The sequence below is a fragment of the Convolutriloba macropyga genome, chromosome 5 (assembly GCF_964194025.1).
Source record: "Convolutriloba macropyga chromosome 5, txConMacr16.3, whole genome shotgun sequence".
In the NCBI taxonomy this organism is placed as follows: Eukaryota; Metazoa; Xenacoelomorpha; order Acoela; family Convolutidae; genus Convolutriloba; species Convolutriloba macropyga.
Window position 1 is genome coordinate 47,540,480 of NC_134472.1, and position 22,494 is coordinate 47,562,973.

Below are 22,494 nucleotides of genomic sequence, written 5' to 3' on the forward strand. Positions count from 1 at the left end.
GAAAGTTGGGTTGTTGGAAAGTCGCACAAAAGTTTTGGTAGCACGATGGTTTAAGCAGGCGGCGTGGGTTTGACATGGTCTGATCAGCGACGGATGTGGTCGTACAACGATTGCGTTATTTCTTGGGTCACACGATGATGTGACCATCAGAGGTCCTTTTGGTCTGATAAGGTCTGGTAAGTGGGCGCTGTCTGAAAATGGTTTGATCAAAGTTTGGTTGGGTCTGACCCCCATGCTTGTCTGGTGCGAAAACTCCTTAAGTCATTAAGTTCTTTTCTTATATTGTGCAACCTGTCATCTACTTTTCCTTCAATTGCTTTGTGTGAGATCACATTCACGCTATTGTGTTATGAGGATTGAGATAAAATTTGATCAAAATTGAACACACAAGTCTCAATGCAGCGCCATATTTATTGCAGACTTGTTATCCAGAATTCATCCCATCGATAATTGATCTCTTTGTGTCGCAGGTGATCAAGAAATGTCTGCACCCGAGTTTCAACGAGACGTTTGTGTTCGACGTCACCTTAGAGGAGCTGCCGAATCGCATGTTGCAGCTGACAGTCTACGACTTTGATAGATTCACCAGACACGACTTCATAGGAAGAGTGCTTATCCCAGACATTCTAGACGAACAAGACATCTACTCCGAGGCCATACTTACAAAGAACCTCACAAATGTTGAGGGGGTGAGTTATTCCCGCACCTGACGTCACGTCAATTTCAGTACTGGCAAGTCATATTGAAAGTCTATTTCAACGCTGATTTTAAACTATGATCATTTCACGGTTTGCATTTTGCAGTCTTGTGCAAGTCTTGCAATCGTAAGTGCAAGTCCTGCTAAGAATTAGGAAGTCGAAATCTGCGATTAGCGCGGAGATATTAACCTCGTCGCAGTGTATTTTGTGCCCACGTTTTGTTCATACGAACGTTTTAGAAATAAGCATGTACCGTTTACCTGTGTTCAATACTGTCGCGTAAAATTTATGCAGGAAGTTTAATGGCATTTGAATCGCAATTAGCAGTAAAGAAAATCGAAAAAATTTTATTTCATCTTCCATTTGGTAGTGAAATGTTATATCTCAACCCATTTTAAATCCATTTTTAGGGATGCTGTAGTTTTCGAACAATTTGACAATATATTATTATAAACTCGGACGCAGAGCTGCGTACGGCCAGGCGGCTTGAAAATGTTCAATGCTTTGATTATACAAATTTCCGTAGAAGTAGCTGCGTCAAGTTGTTTATTTTCAATTACTTTTCCTATTAATGCTGTTAATTATAATAATCTGATGAGAATAGAATTAAGCATGTTTTATAAAAATCTTGAGTTGCTACACCTTGCCATAAGAATTCCTTGTTGGAGTATGAGGACAACCTTGAAATCGTTCTCTCAAATTTCGCTGCTATTTAATGAGCGCAATGAGCTTGTTTAACTTATATCTAGACATGATTGGAAGTTTTCCATTTTTAGCTACGTTAACTTAAAAGATTTTTTTACCGATCCCGATTATTTTCTTTTTTGTATTTTATTTTGTCGTCAAGCTCCGGTGCCTGAAGTTTGTAAAAGTCCTCAACTTTGAATTTTTCGGCAGAATTAGCTACAAGTTTACCTTTGAACACATGTGAACTTATCGCCCCGTTCGAGTTGCGTGTAGTTTGCATAAGTCCGTGCAATAAAAAATAGATTGCGCGGTTAAATTATATTTAAGCAAAACTTTTGAAGTTGCAAATGAGCGGTGAGTTTTTAATTCCCAAATTTTTTATTTCTCTTTTTAATTTTGTTTTTCATTAGTGAACATGAGAGTAATTTGCAGCTTTGATTTGTTTGACGATCACGAATCGGGAAAACAGTCTTAAAAACTGAATTAAATTCCGAATTCTTTCAAATAATTCCGACATCGCAAGATGATTAAAAGGGAAATGGCTCAAGGTAAACCATTATTCCCAACTATTTAAGCGGGAAACATTGCCAGGGAAGCAGCATCGTTATACTAGCGTTGCTATCTATAGTAATTTTACTACTAATTTGCTTTTTCACAATAGTTTCATTCTTGCAGAAATTTTGCAGACTGTTTTTAATTTTGCAGTTCATCAGAAAGAGAAAATGGAAATTATAATTGTGTAGACAGATGATTATTTCAAAATTAAGCGCATCTTGGGGGTATTGATATATTGTTTCCAAAAAAGGGAGGGGGTTGGGGAAGTATAATAATACGTACATGGGTGTTAATAGCCCTTAGGGAATTGTACCTTATCATATACTGAATGTATTTCACTATCTCAGTTTCGGTTGAACGAGAAAAACAGGAACAATAAAAACATGAATAAATGCTTGTTCATCTTCTGTGCAAAGTAAACAGACCTATCTCCGGTACTTCATATTCATTAGTTTTCACTGATGAAAAAAGCACAACCGCAAAATTAGTAAATGGTCTTCTGATTGAAATAAATTTATCTATACTTGAGGTAAATTTGCCTTTTGTCTCGCTATTGGCGCCACTAATATGGTACAAATAGAAACTATCAATATATTTTGAAGTGTACAAATCATTAGATGCAATATATGTAAAGAGGAAGACAGAAATTGTGAACACCATTATTGTATGAAGCGACGATGTAATGAAGCTATTTTTCTGTTCAAAATGGCAATAAGTTCCCACACTTTAATTCACACCCAATTGTGTCTTGAAAAATTTTTGCTCACTCGTACGCACAAATAATCAAAACATTAATGAGTTCAAAAATTTGTAGATCTCAAATTGGTAGGCATAAACTAAAAATCTAAAACACACTGGGGAGATTAAAACGCAATTTTTTAAGTTTTATGTCATCTAAATTTATAGAGATGTCTTACAACATATGTCAGTTCTAACTTTGTATATTTACATAAAAATCATTACGAATCAAACCCATGCAAAAAAAGTTGGCCTTGAATTGTAACTATTTCAGTAAACAAAAAATCGTTTTCTCTTTCTCCCATGAATAAGCTTCTGACATGGTAAGATTGGCTCAGATTAGATAAGTTTTACATGCAAGTTATTGGCATGCTAGTAATTTCATCTCAAAAATTTTTAGAACTGATTTTTTTCTTGAAAATAGATTACAGAAAATTATCTGACAGTAAAATTTATTAACATATAGCAGATCTTTGAGTTTTATTGATGTTCTATGAAATTTTGACTTTAAGATCTCCGGAACTCCTCCTAATCAATCGAAAACCTAAGAATGATATAATTGAGCGTTTTTGAATTTAAACAAAGGAATGCAACCAATTTTTGTTAAGTCAGCTTTTTTTTTTATTTGATTATCAACTATCTTGTTCAGATTAAAAATATTCTCAATTTGAGATCAGCAATTTTGCGCAAAGTATCATTAGTTAAGCATTTCCAGCTGGTTGAATTTATTCCCCTCACGTATTCCTACGAACTTAATACGGCCAGTAAATTGATAGTAGTATTGCTTTTTTGATGCTCTGTGAAAAACAAATGGCAAGATGTCGTATAAGAATGTTGGATCTTTTCTACTAGCGCCCCCCAGCCTTATTTAGCTGTTAAATTTGCACCCCCCCTAAAATCTAAGTTTTCGCGAATTGTAAGAGCGATATTTGTATTTCATCAAAACAAGAGTGTCTAGATAGACTGAAGGCACTTTTAGAAAAGTTTCCTTAAAAATTTTTAAAAATCAAGCCCTTATTGTAGCCGATAACACCAAAAATAATCTAATATAGAAATTTTTATTGATGATCACGTTATATGCAACAAATTTTGGTTGAATACGTAATACTTTCAAATCTTAGCTGTGCTAGCTTTTAGTAAATGCATATTGTCCATATATGTTTACATATAAGATTACTTAGTTCTAACAATATGTTTACGCATTTAAAAATGGGGGTGCCTAACTAAGCAGGGGGGGGGCGCTAGCAGAAAAGATCCAAAATGCTATGTTATTTAAAGCTTTTATTAGTGGCCTCAAAATCTAGTGAAACGTACATGAATAACAGTTTTATATCAAAATGTCCATAACCTGTCTTTATTGGATTAACATCTCCCGACTCAAGGGACGAGAAAGTCGCTTTTGTGAGTACTTGAGTCAACAGCTCTTTCTCTCCGACCAAACATTACGTTAGAAAGAAATAACATGCGCAGACTAATTACTATACCCATTTGGGTCTAAATATGAGCCGAATGAAGAACAAACACTTGCTTTTAAGCGTAACTTGTCAAACTTGTAACAAGATTTTATTTCCGCAATAACAAATCAACCACAAGCAAATTAATGTCTTTTATTGAAAATGAAGGCTCATACATTTTTGGTAAAACTTTCTCATCAAAAGAAAACTGAAAGGAAGAAATAAGCTAATTGATTATTGTTTTCAACTTACTCAAAAACTGAACATTAACAGAACAGAAACCAAAATTTTTTTAGAAGAGTCATTCGTCAATACGTCAAAAACCAGTGTATTGACACAAACCTCTCCACAGAAGAAACAACTAAGATAATCAGTCTCCCTGAAACCTCATCTACAGTACAGAAGATAGCTTTATTAAGCTGCCGGTCTCTTTCAAAATCGAGCGTAGATTCAATCTCGAGAGTTTTTTGAAAGAGTATCATACTGAAATATAACAAAATTGCGGAGAGATGAAGTAAAAAACTCAGAAATTTTATTAACTCGGCAATACTTTGTGAAGTCAAGAAAGGTATATATATTTGAAGGCAAAGGATAATTCTATTGCTCACAAAACAAAAACTGTTCCTGTAAAGCAACAGAGAATGAAACGAACTTCAGTTTTTTAGAGTACACTATTTATTTTTTGAACGTCCAAAACAACAAATTCCGGTTTTCTGATTCCTATCTACGAAGTTTATTTAAAATATTGTTATTTAAACTCGAACCGTTCTTTGGTTCCTGTTTGCCAAAAAAGTGATAAAATCGTTTAGTGATGTAAACTTTACGAATAATGACTGGAACGCAATAACTAGCAGGAGAAATAGAAGTTTTGAACATTAGCCCAATCCTCAACTCAAGTTTCTGTCCCGACATCTTTCTGCGCAAAATTATGGAGCAATGTAACCTAGCAGCAGAGACAAATTTTTTCTCTTATCATATTGTTAAAAGAAGAAAATTTCGTTAGGCTCAGTTATTTTTCCTTCTCGGCCAAAACCTTTAGATCAACAAAGCAGATTGGCATTTATTCAGATGACAATTTTAAATCTCGTCTACCTTCAACAGGTGTCACAATGAACTACTACTTTGTTTGATCAGAGTTTTTAAAAGATTTGCGAAATACCAATACCAAAAGTATCAAAACGACCAGTTAGTCGAGTTTTCCACATATCTCAAGCGGAGGACATCACGGATCATTATTTCCTGTGTTTTTGCTCTCGATGTAAATAATTGACCTACCTGAATAACTTATTATTATATCAAAATTATATGCCAACAATACCGAAAAAAATAGGACATGTTTTAAGCTTTTAGTGGAGCCAATAGCTTCAGTTTAATATAAAGACAGCTTTTGTTTGGCTTGGTTCAAACAGTTTAATTTTCAATACTGACAAATTCCGCATCATCGAGTTGTCATTAAAAAATACAAATGAGTTGTCGACAATTTGCGGAGGTTATTGCTATCAGAAACGCAAAATCTACATTTTTCTGTCCAAACTGACTGGGAGTTGTCACCTCGAAACGGTTGTATAGAAAAGTTTTCTAAATTTGACTAATCTACGAAGAGTAATAACCCACAGTACAACAGAAGGTGTAAATTGTTCATTGGTGAAAACTTATAAATTCTTTGTCGTCGTTTATGCGTTAAAAGTTTGGAGTCAACAATTTCAGTATCTTCAGCCCTTGGAAAGATCAGAAAGCCCCAGTTTAAAATGTATTGCTTGCCGTCCAAATTTGTATTACATGAAATTCGTTGAGAAACTCAATCGCCTATTGCAAATCCGTTTTTTTTCTGTAATTTAATGACTTCATTCTATTTTAAAAAATTCTATTGGGATAAACTACTACGAATGTCTCAGACCAATGGTCTGTAACTTCTGAGCTTCTGGTTGTGCAAAGACAGGAAGCGAACAAAAAAAATTATTACAGCCGGACAAAATTTTTGGAAACGATCTGAAGATAATCACTTTAACAGAGAAGACTGATTCAATAATTTTTGTCTCAATTAAAGAGTCTTCCTAGCTATTGACCGGTCCACATAAAAAAGCATGTCGGTTTTAAAGAGAAATGAATTGTTTTTTCGCAGGTGAAGCAATGAAAACTTTGAAGTTCAAAAGTTGCCCTTCAGGAATTATTGAAACTTGATTTTCTTCTAATCTGGTGACGACCAAGCTTGGTTTGTTTATGTTTGTAATAATTCATGTTTATATGTAATCTCAATTTATTCAACACAGCGGTCAGAGTTGTTCAAAAATCAAATTGCATCAGTAGTTTACGCTCGTTAGTTATAACTGAAATCTTTTTGAAAGTTCGCAAGATCTCTCTAAGAGGCCTTGTGTAATTTTTAACTATAATTTCCTTCTTTATTTATTTTCATTTAATTGTTTTCAAAAAAGTTTGTTTCAATTGAAATAGTTTAAAAACTCGCCGAGAGTAAAATTCGCCAATAGGATCAATCAGAATCGCAAAACACTTTTTTAGTAAAATAATTCCAATTAATTCCTATTCAAATAAATACTCACAAATATAAAATCCATAACCAATAAATGACCTCATAAAACAATTTTAGCCTACCTTGGATTTTTATCTTAAGTTTATCTTTCTTTTCATCAACATATGTTTCAGCGCAATTTTATGTTTTGGGTGCAGTGTATCGACCGCTTACTTTTTGATTTTGGCTAATTTAAATTGATATCAATTGATTTACTTTGCAGCAGCAGTTCGGTAACGTGTTTGTTCAATGGAAGTTTTAAAAAATTTAGGAAAAAACTTACGTAAATTTTTTTTTATCTCAATTTAATTTAATTATTAAATTAAAACCATTTACTAATTGCAACATTTCTATACTTTTATCAAATTTACTTAGCAAACAACTGAACAAGGCTTGCAATGATTAGGCGGTTTCCAATTGGGCCTTAAATTTATCGTAAAACTATTCATTGTTTTTAATTTGTTGTGTTTCACAATTTCGCTACAAAATGAAAAAAAATTAGAACATTATACAGCAAACCTTTAGTTTTGTAGCCTATTTTGAAAATGAAAATGGCCTAAAACATTGGTTCTCTGGTTCTGTTTTGTTTTGTTTGCCTAAGATTACAAAATGTGGATGATTTTAGTTCATTTTGCGTTTGAGATTTTGAAATTGAGTTCTGAACAATTCATAGATTCTAAGTCCATGCAATGCTTTTCCGAAACAGATGCCGCATGGGACTCTTTTTTTTTTGTTTTGTCGAAAAAACCGAAAAAAATTATAATTTTTGTTAAACAATAATCCGTACTTATATACGCGGCAAAAATTATTTCACGGACGTCTCCTGTCTTAGATTGTACCGATTTAGCTTTAAATGCGAGGAACCGTATTAAATGTAATGCTTACTTAGTCCATTCAAACGAGCTTTCTGGAGCTATATCGCATATTTTTTAGTTTGAGCGTTTTGCCACAATATTTGTAAAAGCACACACTTTAATTCAAAAACAATGTGATTGTTCATTCATTCGCTTTTGAAGCAGAATTATTGCATAAGGATTTAGTCACTTCTTGCACAGAAAACAAAACGCTTTTGATCGCTGCTCTAACTACCAATTTACATTTTATTTGAAAATGTGGAAAAGTGAAGCAAACAAACGTGTTTTCTCGTGTGAATGACTTTGAAAAAGCGTGAGCTCATTTCCTGCTGCTTATATTGTTTCTCTGGGATAAAAGAGGTTTCTTTTTATTGCGATTAAGTAAAGGATTATTGAATGAACGCGATGGGAATTAAGGAAGCACGATATCTAAATGAATACTAATACGGTTTTAAATACTGTTTTGGTTATAAATTTTCATGAGGTTTGTTTTCCAAAGGCTCCTACTTCACAAAAGACCACTAAATTTTTACTTGCAAAACCAAACACTATAATTAAGGGCTATCATCGTTAAGTTGAAATTCTGATGTTCTTACTAAAGCTGTAAAAGTTACAATCTGAAGAGCAAGAATTGTTCTCAAACGAGAAGAGAAAAAAACCATACCCATATCAATATCCAATATCATTCCTATAATACCTGACAACTTTGAAGAAGAAAAACCATGAAATAGGTTTAGGTGATGATCAAATTTTGAATTTGTTTAGAATGCAGATAAATTATAGCTTACGGACATTTGCGCTCGCTTTTTTTTCTGCCGAGAACACCGCTGACTGAAATAATAAGAAACATTTTCAGCGGATAAACACAAGATGCACGCGAAAATTTTCGGTTATTTAGCTGATTTCGATAGATGCATCCGCTGAAAAACATAATTTTTCAACGACTGTGAGCGCATTTCTTCCATCATTTCAATAATATCGTGTTTTAAGTTTTACTCCTTCAAACACATTTCTTCCAAATTATTCAGCATCCCATCAATCTCTAGAATGATTCCGTTCTCTTCTTCTTTTCCGATTAGCCATAGTTTCTACTGCTTCTGTAGCAATGAGACATGCATGACTTTTTAAAGATTTTCCCAAATGTCTTACAAAAGTTCAGCAGTTTCTCCTTTGTTTCATTTTTGCTCACAATTTTAATTTCTTTTTTGAACAAATGTTCAAAAACTTCCTTGATACATCGTTTCCAGATTTTTATAAATATTGTGCTAATGGTCAAAAACAACAGTTATGGAGTAACTTTTTGTTGACCCAGAATTTTGGAATCATTAAAAAAAATTGTCCCGAGAGTCTTGAATTTTGACTTTCTAAAATGTGGAAATTATAAATATACTCTGGTTAAAATTGTATGTTTTCTGGAAGGGGAGCAAAAATTTTGTAAGAAACCCATTGATTGCGCTAACTTGCAGTGCTGATTTTTTATAAGAAAGCTGTTGAGATGATGCAGAATTTTTTAGAAAAAGTGCAGAATTTGTGCAATAAATATGCTGATAGCGCTGCCCTGATTTAACCTTCTTTGGAAATTTAACAACTCACGAAAAAATGCGCCGAAGAAGTTCTCATTTGTTTTTAATCAGAAGGTTGAAAAATGATTTGTTTTCAACTAATGCAACACCATCATAGACAACCGTGGGCTGCTATCTAAGTTTAATAATAATTAATAAATTCTGTAATTTTATTGACAGCTTTTTTTCCGGTTTTACTTGTCAGCAACTACCATAGTCATTTCTCTTCTGCTTGAGACACTTGAAAACAGGCCTTCATGGCCTAATAGTGATCTCACAGAGTGATATTTATTTTGTCTTGATGTAAACATACATAATTAAAGTATTTGTATATAAATTAGGTATTTTTTTCTATTGGCCTCTGGAAACAATTTATTATTATTATTATCAATATAATAGCTCATGCACTGTGGGGAAGAATATCTGTATGCACTAAAAGAAAACGAATGCTTGAGAAGTATAAATCAAGTTTGTATCCAATGTTCTCATGAACGCATTTTGAATTACCAAAAATCTTTGCTTCAAAGCAATATTAAACACTCAATGCAATACTTATAACAAAAGTAAGCTCGCTAAGAATTGCTAAGAATTTTGAAACTACGAAGAAATGAAACCTCTTTTATCTGTACACCTTTTCCTTTGCATGGAATTAAAAGTCTTTTATATATTTAGGCTTAAAAAATGAGGCAAGTTTTTTTTTATTATAGTCAAAAAAAATAATTGCCATTAATTTTGAAACTAAGAAGGAATGAAACCTCCTTTATCTGTATACCTTTGTTAAGCTGGACATAAGGTAAGTCTTAAAATTATGCAACTATCCTTACATTGCTATGAACTCTTCATTCTCCTGCCTGATCGACCATACATGGCTAAAAAATTAGCCAAAATCTGAGTTCAAGTGAACTGGTTTACCGCTATAACATGTGTCAGAATGTTAATAAGATTGGAAGTAAAGGTACGTCAAGATATGCATGAGCTTACAAAAGCGCAGTTCAACATAATCTCTCAGTGATATCACAACTTTGTCAAAATGTCAAGATCTTAAAATTTTTCCTCAAACGCGTTTTTTTTCTGGGTAATATTTTTGAGATCAACAGCATGTATTTTTTTCCGGTTACATAGGCGGACAAGGCAGAATTGGGAGACCTGATGCTGACTTTGGTCTACCTTCCTTCAGCCAGAAGACTCACAGTCATTGTGGTCAAGGCAGTCAACCTCAAAATCATGGACATCACTGGAGCATCCGATCCATATGTCAAGGTAAACAAACACATTTTTCTTTATAAAGACAACTAACTGTTACTTATAAATTAATTTATTCAACTCCTCGGCTGTCCCGCGTTGAGGATAACGACGAAGAAACGACAAACTTTTAGTAAGAAATCGTCGTTTTTGTCGTTTTTCGTCGTTTTCATCGTTTTTTCGTCGTTTTCACCGTTTTTGTTCGTTTTGGTCGTTGTTGTCGTCTTTTGCTTATAAGGAATGATTGTTTTTTTTGTTTTTTTGTCGTTTCTTACGTCATTTTGCTCCAAACTAAATCTTTATCGCCTTTGAAACAACTACATACGTTTCCAATTTTATGGGTTGTTTCTCAAGAAGCCAAATAATCGCAGTTTGGCGTCTTCTTGAAAATGGTGTATATAATAAATTTGATTTTATTTTTTTATTGCAGTTGACAATGCTGTCAAGTTTTTAACTCAACTCTTAACATTCGTTGCCGTTAAATTTTTACTTCTGAAGTAGTAAATCTTACCTTAGTGTGGTACAGATTTATATGATCCAAACTTTTTGGTCAGTCAATTTTTGCTGCTCGATATATTTATCGTAGAGAACTGTTACTGGTATCGCTAGAAAGCCCGCAACAGTAGAGTGTGAAAAACGCCTTTTAAAGCAAACTGTCTTTTAAAAAGTCTTTTCTAGTGCTTAAGTTATTCTGAACATTTGAAATTTCGCAACCATTCTGTTCAAATTAATGGTCGTGTTTGGTCAATTTTTGTTCAACTTGGTTCAATTGGTCTCATCGTGATTTATTAGGAAGCGAGCAGAATACAGCGAGTTTTTTCCCACGTAAAAAAATCAAATCCTTTTCTGCCTTTCTGTCTTAATTGTGTTTAAACATTTTAGTGTCTTAATCACGCTTAGATTCTATTGTCTGGAATAGCTTTTGGGAACTAATAATCTCTTGACTTTGACACTGTTTTCAAAGAAGTTTCCAGAATTTGAAAATTTTGCACAAACTTGTTCTTTATGTTATATTGTTGCTTAATCTCATTCCTCACAGCATTGAATATCTATCAAGGCCTTATTGAACTTATTTTTCCAGTTAACAGTTCATTGCACTGATTGTTTTGAAACCAGTTGTTATTGCAAACATTTAGTGAGTTTCTGAATTCTGACTAAAACGGTTGCTTTTACTCGTAGTTTAGTAGTTTAATTGACGTGTTTATAGATAAACTGAATATTGTAGTGTCATTTATGATTAATGGTTTGAGTTTGCAGTTAATAGTAATATTTATCTCTCTCGCAATAATAGTTTTCAAAAATTTATTGGCAAATTATGTGTTCTGATAGTGTTGTTGACAATTTTGTTGTCCTACGTTAAAATTTCATTAACTAAAGTGTTCATAGTTAACTAATGAAGCTCATGTAAATTTACATTTTCTTTTCAGTTAACACTGATTTGACATGTAGCTGCGTAAATGCTATTTGATTACCTAAAATTTTCCCCAATTTTTTTAAATAAAGTTTTTCATTATTTGTATCTCTTTCCTCTGTCTTATCACTCAAACTGACCGTTTACAAAAGTAATTGCTTTCTCTAGAAGAATAAGTAAAGTTTCTTTATAGCAAATGGTTCTAATCTTTTTTCCTTATTAGTTGAAAAAAACATTACCCCGTACAGTCGTTTTTTTGGTGATCTGTAATTAACTGTATATTTTATTTTTAATTCTCTTGCAGTCTCTGTAATAGTGTGTCTGATGAGCCATTCTTTGAATCAAAATTCCGCTCAGCTAGTGGATCACATTGTTTCGATTGCCTTACTTACCGAATGGCTCTATGTTTTTTCAGTTTTGCTGATTTTATTAAATATCGCTCTAAGTGTACTATGCACGTGAATTGGTGTTCACGATGTCACTATCTCGCGGAGTGACATTATGATTAATTTTTACTGTTTTACCTCATTGACTGTGACGAAGTGAGTAAAAATATCAACAAATCATTTCGTGTTTTTATAAAATTTTGTTGCCATTATTTTTCCGATGAGGTTTTTATTTCAATCAAACGGTCTTGTTATTTTTTTCTCCTTATCCGTTATTTTTTCAGGTGAATGTTTACACCAAAACATTCCGCAGACCTGGGAGTTCTCTTTTTTATCTTTTGTTTCAAATTTGTTGGATCATATCATTTGATAACGACGATATTAGATCAATCATTTGATAAATGCCGCCGGCAGTAATGACTTACGACATTGGTTTCTTTTTTTTCTGGTTGTCTAATATGAGTTACCTCTAATCAAATTTGATTTGATTTTTCATTCTCAACTTAGACTTATAAGATTTTTAACAACTACCCTCACTACATATAAGTGTGATTTGAGATTTTTAAATCTAATCGAAATTATTTAGAAGCCAGAAAGGCTTGAGGATATTGAAATTGCTACCTAAAAATTTGCTGTTGAAAGGTTGTACAACGGTTCACTTCCTGATCTCATCATTTTTTGTTGTTTTGTAAAATTAATTTTTTTTACTTCAAACAATTTTTGCCCACATGACAAAATACCAATAGACAGTATGATGTCTGTCGTACCGTTTGTTTTAGTGTTCATTCTGGCGAACAAAATAAATTTGTTCTTAACCTTTTTTTCGTATGCACGGCTGTCCTTTTTCACGAATCTATAAAAATTCTCAGCAAATTTTTCACTAGTTTTTTACATTTTGAACGTAGTCTTTCGCTGCTCTTCAACTATTTAGACAATTAAGCCCTTATTTTGGGATGGAGAATTATGTGCCAACGCACATAGGCGAGCCTCCATGTTTCCCTTTTGTACTCATATGAATCTGGTAAACAATCATATTCAAGAATGAGTTTGTTTGTTTGTTTTGTTTGTTTTAGGTGTCCCTGTTGCAAGGTGGGAAGAGAGTGAGGAAGAGGAAGACGACAGTGCATAGGAGGACAGTGAACCCAGTATTCAACGAGGCACTCTTTTTTGACATAGGAGAGGAACAGCTCACAGACTCACACCTCATTGTACAGGTCATCGACCATGACAGGTCTGCTGCATCACACTATACCCCTCCGTTTTACTGTGTTCACATAATTCTTGCATGCCCCAAATGAACTTCGAATAATTAAGAAGTGATCTGTTCTTGAGGGGTGCATAACGTATTAGGGGGAACAAAATTGTTTATGATACACGGTTTTATATTGATATGCACCGAATCAAGAAAACTAAATTCTAAGCATTTTCATTTGGATACCCCCCCCCCCCCCCCCGAAATTATAGCCCCATCCCATTATGGTATGTTTAATGGAGGGAGGAGGGGGCTTCTCACACTCCGATTTTCCAGATCGAGGAGACTGTTACATGGTTTACTGTTACGCGGAACTATATAATCGAAACTCGGTAACATACAAGTGCATTTTTAGTTGCAATTTGGTGCATTCTTTGGCAGGTTGATGGCCACAAATTTTTTTAACTAAAAATCCCGACTTAACTTATCATTAATTATTTATCTAGTTTCCACTAAATTTCTCCTGGTCAACTATGAATTGCTGTTGTCTTGCATTATTTTGTTGTCTGTGAAGCTTTATTAAATTGCAAAAATTGTATGCAGAATTATTTTGATTGCATTAATCGAAAACATTGACATAATAAGGAATGAGTTCCAATGGTAATAATTACTTGCCTAAATAAGAAATTTAGATCGTGGGTGTGGGTGTGATATTTAGCAGCGCGTTGTGGGTGACTTGAATTGTGTAGAAAAGCACTACCTAGACCTGGAATCGGGCGGCTTCGGATTGTGGAATCGGAGAGAAAAAATTCGGTGTCCAATTATACATAGGCTTAATTGGCTGCTTCGAGGACCATAACCAGTCGATAAAAAGTAGAATTCATTACGTCCACAGAATATACAGCTTATGGCCAATGAATGTTCATGTTTTGCATCCCATGTTTTTGTATGTACATGTTTTATATAATTGACCTGAAAATGACCATTTAATCTTTCCGATTTTTGTAGTGCAGTAATTTTGCTAGTATTATAACTTCACTTATTATCGCTAGCTTTGCTGAACAAGTTGATCGACAGAGAGTGTGCAAATGTTACATGTAGGATATGAAAAAAGACTGAAATTAATTTCATTTTGTTCAGAAGCTTAGCTAATTTCAGAATAGAGTTCAAAAGTATTTAACCATTAATGCCATAATATTTCATGCAGCAACATATTTAAAGCTTTTGTCATCTGTTGCAAAAAATTATTTATTAGATATGATCGACTATCACCATAACTGGTGGGTATATAAAACTAATTTCAAGAGCATAATTTCATCAGCTTAATTATCAATCAACAGCAAACTCAAAAATAGAAATTTCTTGAAGCGTTTCAAATCAATTAATCAAACCACGTTTCATCGCTTTGTTCCAACCTCGGAATTTAATTGCAGATTTTGCACAAATTAATTGCACAAAATGACAAAAAAAGTTACTCCAGACTTTAATCATTTAACAGATAGCTCAAAGCAAATCTCACTTTACAAACCTGCAAAAGTTGTGCAAAAAATAGAGCTAATGAAAATTACAACACAATTTATTTTTTTTCTCAATCATCAAATTAGCCTTTAATGTTGCTACATTACATAGCAAAATTTGCAAAAAAGTTAAATGCGCTAAGAATTCGACGCGAGGTCATTTCTCTTCATAAAGGCGCCAAAAAATGGCGTGTTATGTGAGGATGGAGGAATAAATCAGCATAAAAGTGTCATTTGGTAGAAGACATGTGATACTTGGTATAATTTGTGCTGTCAAAGTTGGCAGCTCACAAGACTAATGAGGGTCATTAGACTACAGTTAGGACCTTCACAGGTTGTTGTGCTATTTCCTGCAATTTCCACAATGATGAAGGTTACAAAATACTGCAAAGGAACATTTTTTTGTTATTACCACAAATGAATTTCACCTATCAAAAAAGCCAACAGAATGTATTGCTATTGTAGTCTCTCACAAGGCTCATAATAAATGAATCAAACGTCTCAGATAATAAGTATTACATGACGTATCTCCTTTATCAATTTCCTTACATTTGCTACTAATGCATTGCGGTGGACTTAGTTTTGGGGATTTTTGGAAAAGTGGGACCTGGTTTTCTATTATTTAGATCGGAGTGGGGGTCAATGTATTTGATGCTAGACAAAAGGCAGACTTGTGTTTATTCAGATACAATAATCAACCACTACTCCTATAGAAATATCCCTGCGAAAAGTGTCAAATTTCAATGAATTGTCAAATTTGAACATAAAAAATTGTTGTTATTCTGGTTTTAATTAGGAAATAATAGCAAACTCTTACATTTTTTCCATGGAATCACCGGTATGTTCGGTTTTGAAGCATACAAAATCATCAAGTTTTCTCGGTTTTCAAATGTGGGAATCCTGTCCAGACAAAACAGACCACGACGAAAGAAGAGTCCGAAATAAATGTAGAAAAAAAATTGTACAAATAATCTGCCAACAATTAGCTAACAAACGATATGAAATAAGCCCCTCTCTTCATTGTTTTTATTACATTTTTATTAAACAAAAAAATTGGTTAAAAATCCATAATTTGATTAAAAAAACTGTGTTGTAATAAGCTTGATAATTGTTCAATGGCATACAATCATATGAATAGCTTAATGAATTTGTTTGTTAATTGATGTGCATATGTGTAATCTTATATTCATGTGGTACTATTTTGTCCGGGACCGTTTCATCTACTTTTTGAGACTATTTCTGCTGAGACTGTTTTTTCTATTCACTGTAGAAATTAAGAACATGTAGGTATCTCTGGCATCAAGAGTGTGAAAATTGTGGACAAAATGGGTTTCCAATTGTGATATTTTTCGAAAAATGTTTTTAGTATAATTATATCAAAAATCTCAGAAACTTTGTTGATGAATAGATTCTTTGTCAATGTACAATATATGTGCTGCAGTCTTAAGACCGATTTTGCGCGAAACTCTAGGAATAGTAAAAGTAAGATTGTTGATATTCATTCTTTTGTTTCTTTTTACTTTACTATAATCAAAACTTTCAGACATATGAGAATACGAAAAACAATTTTTCTCATCTCAAATCGATCGTCGGATAAGGCAACAATTTCTAAAGCTTTAAGCAAAATTTGCCGCCAATTTCTCATCTTTTAGAAAAAAACATACCAACGCTTTCCTGATCTCAATAAAACTTTTTACATCTGACATCATCGATTTGGAGAAAACAGAAATCTTCAAATTTTCCTATAACTGAAATGAGAAAGCCGATTTTTTAAAAAGTTATGATGATTTGTTTTTGGTACCCTTTGTTAGGAATAGCGGGTAGCACTAGTTGTCAAGGTTTTGTAATAATCTTTCCAGCACGAATGGTTTTCTACAGCTTGTGTGATGGGACTTATTTCTTGTTTCTACTGCCTAGCTCGAGTGCCTTGTTTAAATTTACTATGAACTTCCGCGCTTATAACAGAAGGTTAACCATGTAATCAGAAAAAAATGCAAAATTAAGGAATATTGGAACGGCTCGATTTCTCTTATATCACTCATTTTTATGAAACCCGTCTTTTCCTGTAGATTCTCCTGTAAAAGTGCACGATTTTTAGCACAATTTTCGAAAAAGACATCGCGTAAAATTTTATAAAATTAGTTAATTTTTCCGTGAACATTCCCGCTTGTTTTTTTTGTAAAAACTTTTTTTTAATTATCCATGTGCCGTGATTTCACGTCTGGACAAACCCCTGTTGTTTTCTCTTCAATTTTATTCGTCGAAATAAAAGAATTTTTTACGTCTTATTTGCCTCATTTCATTGTGCTCTTCCATGTGCATAATTTTGTTGATTAGGAAATTTTGAAAACTTCGAAGGAAAAATAACTTTATTGATTAAAGGCTTTAGTGTGCTTTGTTTTCTTTTGCACGACAGATCATTTAACAAGGCGGCTCGGTAATGTGCGATGGCACATAAAGTTCCGACCCCGCCCATCCACAATTTTGGCATAATTGTCTAGCAAATGAGGAACAGATAGAAAAACCCAAAAATTATTTTTTGCGAAAAGTCTTTTTCAAAAAATTCTGTATGAACGATAAGATAGCCTCCAAAGCAAATAACTCAGTGGAGTTAAAAATTGATGCATTAGCTTGATGTAATATGTCAATATTAAGAAAGCGAGTCAAGATGAACGTCAAAAACAAACAACAACAACAGCAACAAACATTATTTACATCAAAAAATTTTTTTCCCTCTTAAAAACTAAATTTAATAACAAAGTCAACATACCGTCAGATAAACCTAAAACTAAACAAAAATAACTAATAAATCACCAGAAACCATATGCGACCAGTCCATAAAAAGGTTTGGTAACAATTATACAAAAAAGAACAAAAACATTAAAGTGAAAAATATAACTTATTTTTTTGAAACAGTTAACTTCAAAGTAATAAATACCATTAGGAATCAATTAACATTACCACAAATTTACAATTACCACTGTTTCTAGAGAAGGGCATTAGGACCTGTCCTTCTTCATTTTTTAAAGCGGCTAAAATGAACAACAAAAAAAAACAAACAAAATTTCAATTGAAACTTGCCAGAAAACGCTGCCAAAACCCTCGAGCCATATTTTGTCCCTCAAAATATATTCGATTGCGCCTTCATCAAACAGCTATAAAGTAGTACGTGTCCATTCATTAGTAAGACTAGGTAACAAGTAGACAAAAAAGCGAAGTGCTAAAGTATGAAATAATTTCAATTTTTTTTTCGAAGAAAAATTACATTCAATGTCATAAAAGGCATTAATTACAAACAGAACTATTTGAATAGGGTCGTTTATTCAAAAAAAGGAAGCCCTCGAGACCTGCAGTTACCCAGAATATTTCTCGCATCTACAAAAAGAACGTCAAATAAGACAAAAAATCAAACTAATTTACATTTTTGTGAAAAACCGGTGTCGAAGCCACTAAGGTCATAACAAATTCATTAAAAAAAAGATTTTGGGACACCAATCCCTTTTATTCCCTTGACACCCATAATGTCATATTTGACCTGTAATGAAATAACGAGATTAGCTAACAAAAAGAAACATAAAAAGAACAAAATTGCGAAGTTAAAAAGTTTTTTTTTTTAATTTTGGAAAACGATTGTTTTCAAAGTCATGAAAGCCATCAGCTATTTACTAATATCAGAATATCGGTTCTTCTATTCTTCCACGAAAAGCCAATGAAAGTTATCACTATGCAGGAAATTTCATACGACCGAAACGACAAAGTATAAATGACAGTTAAAAACAAAATTAAAAAATTCAATTGATTTCTTCAAGAAAGAGGCGTCGAGGCCGTTAAAACGATTATGTATATCATTCAGGATTTCAATATGTTCAATTGTGTTTTATTTTTAGCGCTAATAATGTGACAAGAGAACTGTCAATAATGTGATAATGTGACAAAATTCGGAAACGTGAAAAACTGGCAAATATCGAAACAAACAAAAATCTGAAATCTTGTAGTATCAAAGCCAGAAAACAATAACTTCAGGCTTAAAACTGCAACCGAGAAGAAATGTTAAATCAGTAGAAAGAAGAAGCATTCTTTTTTTGCAGACACTAAGCTGGAAGTTGAACAAATTAAGAAAAAAATAGAGGAAAACTTAATTAAGCCATTATTTATTGAAAAGTCAATTATTTTTAAAAGAAACGACCATAAACTTTCAAGTTAAAATTTAAATGGATTAGCTTGGAGCTTTTTAGTAAGCAAACTGGTTGGACCTATCACTCCTGAGCATTGATTCGATATGTTCTGTTTTTTATTTTTAAAGAAAGGGTCCTTTTTTTTTAAAAAAAAAGACCGACTGATTACAACCCGATTTCTTTGGGTGGTAGCAGTCCAAGAATGGCCCAAAACAAGCCCTGCTATTGCTTATTGTCCGTTAGGAACATTTGATTTTCGAATGTTGCAGATATAGATAATTTGTTAGTTGAAAACTCAAAATAAGTTCTGCATTTTTGATAATCAACGAGTAAAGTTAGCAAAAAAAGGCAAAGTTTTAACTACAGAGCACTCTCAGCGTACTCTGAAGTAGAAATAGCCCCCCTCTGAGTCTACAAAGATTGTATGAGTGTTGTTTGGAGGTGTACTGTCGGCAAACTTAATCAAAACGGACTAAAGTAGCTTATTTCGTGCTGTTTTTGTTGAAAAAGGCTAAATTTTGAAATATTTATCCACATTTTTTGACCAAAAAAATTAAATCAAAACAATGAACAATGCTTGTTCGTCTTCAAAAATAAAATCAACGACACTATTCTTAAAAATTATAACAAATTTTAGCAAAATTGACGAAAATTTAGGCAAAAATTCCGGAAAATGTGAATAAAAACAACGGGAATTCACTCTACTTCTCTGAAGTTCTCAGAAGAAATTCAAAATAAGAAAAGCCGAGAAGATTTTTTATATTTAAAAATAAAATCAACAACAAGTTTTTAAAAAATGTTGACAAATTTTAGCAAAATTGGCGAAATTTTGGTCAAAAATTAGCGAAAATTCCGTAAAATGTGAATAAAAATCAACGGAATTCACACTATTTTCACAAAACTTTAAACCTCGATAACTCCCTGTAGAAAACGAAAATTAAAAAAATCTTTTTAATTCCATATTCTACGCTGGACGAGCTTTCTAATGATACCACTCTCAACTCTCTACGATGAATGTATCGATCGGCGAAAATTCACTGAACAAAAAAAAAAAACCCATTTGAGTATATAGTTCCTCCCCCCTCAAGAGGGTCGGAACAATAAGAAACTTTTCTTAAAAAGTATATAGATTAACAGAAAATCACATTGATGATAGAGAGAAATTACAATGAAAACATGGAGGTTTCCGAATTGTTTTTAAATGTTGAATATATTGAGCTGACCTTAGAATGTTAATGCCTGTCATATAATAGCAATGACCATGATTTTTCCTTTGATGGTTTTACCAACCATTTGAAACAAAAATTTTCATTTTTTCTCATGTGAACGAACACACGCAATTTGCACGTATGACTGCAGCACATATTGCACGTATTAAAATTATGTTTGGTGACAATTATGTGTGGAGATAAATCGAGTATTATTGTAAGCAGCCGTATAGACAAAGAATTTATGGACCTGTTTACACAGGATACAACTGCAGGGTAGATGTTACGTGGTGTTTGAGTTTCAATGATGTTAGGGTTTGTTTAGAATTGGTAGGAATGAACTGATTGGTGCCCTTGAGATTGGAAGCCAAGTGACAAGTGGGTCTGGGGGAGTGCACTGGCGGGACTGCATCGCACATGCGAGGAAGCCTGTCACCATGTGGCACACCCTCATAGACCTCCGCACTCTCAAGAGGAACTCAATTGCAGTGCAGAAGTCTATCTCCAATATAGACGAAACCAGTGATGAATGAAAACAAGATAGTTATGTAAAATAAACAATATTGGGTTCGTGATTTGTTTCCGCTCTTAACGTTTCGGGGAAATTATTTTAAAGTTAGCCTTTAGATATCACAATCTCTCTTTTAAAATTGCATAGCAAGGCTTGCAAAAGTTCACAAAACATCATAAACATTTTTTATTGTACTTTTTACTTGATCAATAATTATTAGCATCTTTAAAAAGTTTGAACTTTGAACTAACTCTTTTTGCTCCTCCTTTGTGTGATCATTGTAAACTTTCGCTGTAATCTTGTCATTACAATCATTCGATTGCATTTCAATTTTACGGTAAGCGCTAAGAGTCGAAATGTAATAGCCGAGATTATCTGGAGAAAATCTAACCGAAAATGTGAATGAAGTTAAGTAGGCTTGATCATTTGCAGATAATCTGATCTAATATGTCGGCTAATAGGTTAAGCAAAGCCTGCAAACGTTTCTGATGAAATCAATGATGAAAATGTTGACAGCATTGTTTGTTCACGCTGAGTGGAAACATATCAGCTGCGCGTTAGCAATTCTACAAAAGGAAAAAAAGGAACTTCAATTTAAGAAACAGTCTAACACTGACTTCTCCAGCAGATTTAGTTTATCTAATAAAAGATTATAAATTCAGATTAAACATTAAACAATGCCAATTTTGCTGTTCTCCGTGTTTTGTTCTACATCATTGTAATGTATTGTAAAATAGATCCAATTCATTTCTTAATGCTACCGTTTTACATGAATAAATTAACATGTGATTAGTAGAAGGTTTGTTATTATTCTGTATCGATCGTGCAAAAAATGATCTATCTGACCTCGATCGTAAATAGTTGGCGAGTTTAACTATAAAGGGGTTCGAAATTTAATGAACTCAGAATTCAATTCCAGATTTCCAAAAAATGCGTTCAAAATAAAAAAGTTGCTAAGTTGTTTCTCTGTATAAAAGTCCTAATATTGAGTATTACCAAAACCGAGGTGCCAAACGGAAAACAGTATGTCCAGGCCGTCGCAGGCGGAATTAACTTAAGTAACCGAAGTTCGTGCGTTTACGAGATGTTCGCGAGTTTACGTGCGTTGACGTTCGTGCGTTCATTAGACTTTAACGCGATTACCTGATATGGTGCGTTCATGTTCAGATTTTCGTGCGCTCATGTAAAGACTCTCGTGCGTTCATCAGCCTTTTGCACGTGTACTAGACATTACTCCCGCCTACTTCAGATTGCATGCGCTCATCTTCAGCTTTTCTGAAGTTCATGTCCAGATTTTCAAGCGTTCAAAAATAGACTAACTCTACTAACAACTGATTACTTTGTACCTGAATTTATAAGATAACCATTTCGCACACACTAAATGAAGTTAATGTAAATTGTCCTTAAATGAGTTATAGTATACAGTTGTTAAGGTAAAGTTTTTAGCTTAACTTTACCTTAATTTGAGTTAAGGTAAAAATTGACCTTAACTTTGTAGAGGTAAAATTACCTAAAAATACTTTAAACTCTTTGTAACGTTCTGCAGTAAAACTTACAAATAACTGTTAGGCCTCTTTAACAAAAACAGGCACGCCTGCAATACTACTATTCGAGTCGTTAATATAGATGAAATAGACTGTTCAAAACAATTGATCCAAAAATTTGAACTTTATTGATTCAAGGTGCAAAAGCTAAATGGTCACATTTGAAAGCCTTCCCATTCTTTAAAAAGTCGTTCCAAAGCAGAAACGCACTCCTACTGAAGGTAACACGTGGC

The 22,494-nt window shown here is 33.2% G+C and overlaps 1 protein-coding gene across 1 annotated transcript in view; it reads left to right on the forward strand.

The window, feature by feature from the left end:
• Positions 1 to 20,823, forward strand: part of LOC142339428 (synaptotagmin-9-like) — a 73,702-nt gene extending 52,879 nt beyond the window's left edge. The window contains exons 6-9 of the mRNA XM_075389454.1: positions 471 to 689; positions 10,198 to 10,335; positions 13,188 to 13,345; positions 20,532 to 20,823. Coding sequence (XP_075245569.1) covers positions 471 to 689; positions 10,198 to 10,335; positions 13,188 to 13,345; positions 20,532 to 20,739 — 723 coding nt within the window. The 3' untranslated portion in view covers positions 20,740 to 20,823. The remainder of the gene's footprint in view (positions 1 to 470; positions 690 to 10,197; positions 10,336 to 13,187; positions 13,346 to 20,531) is intronic.
• The last annotated feature ends 1,671 nt before the right edge of the window (positions 20,824 to 22,494 follow it).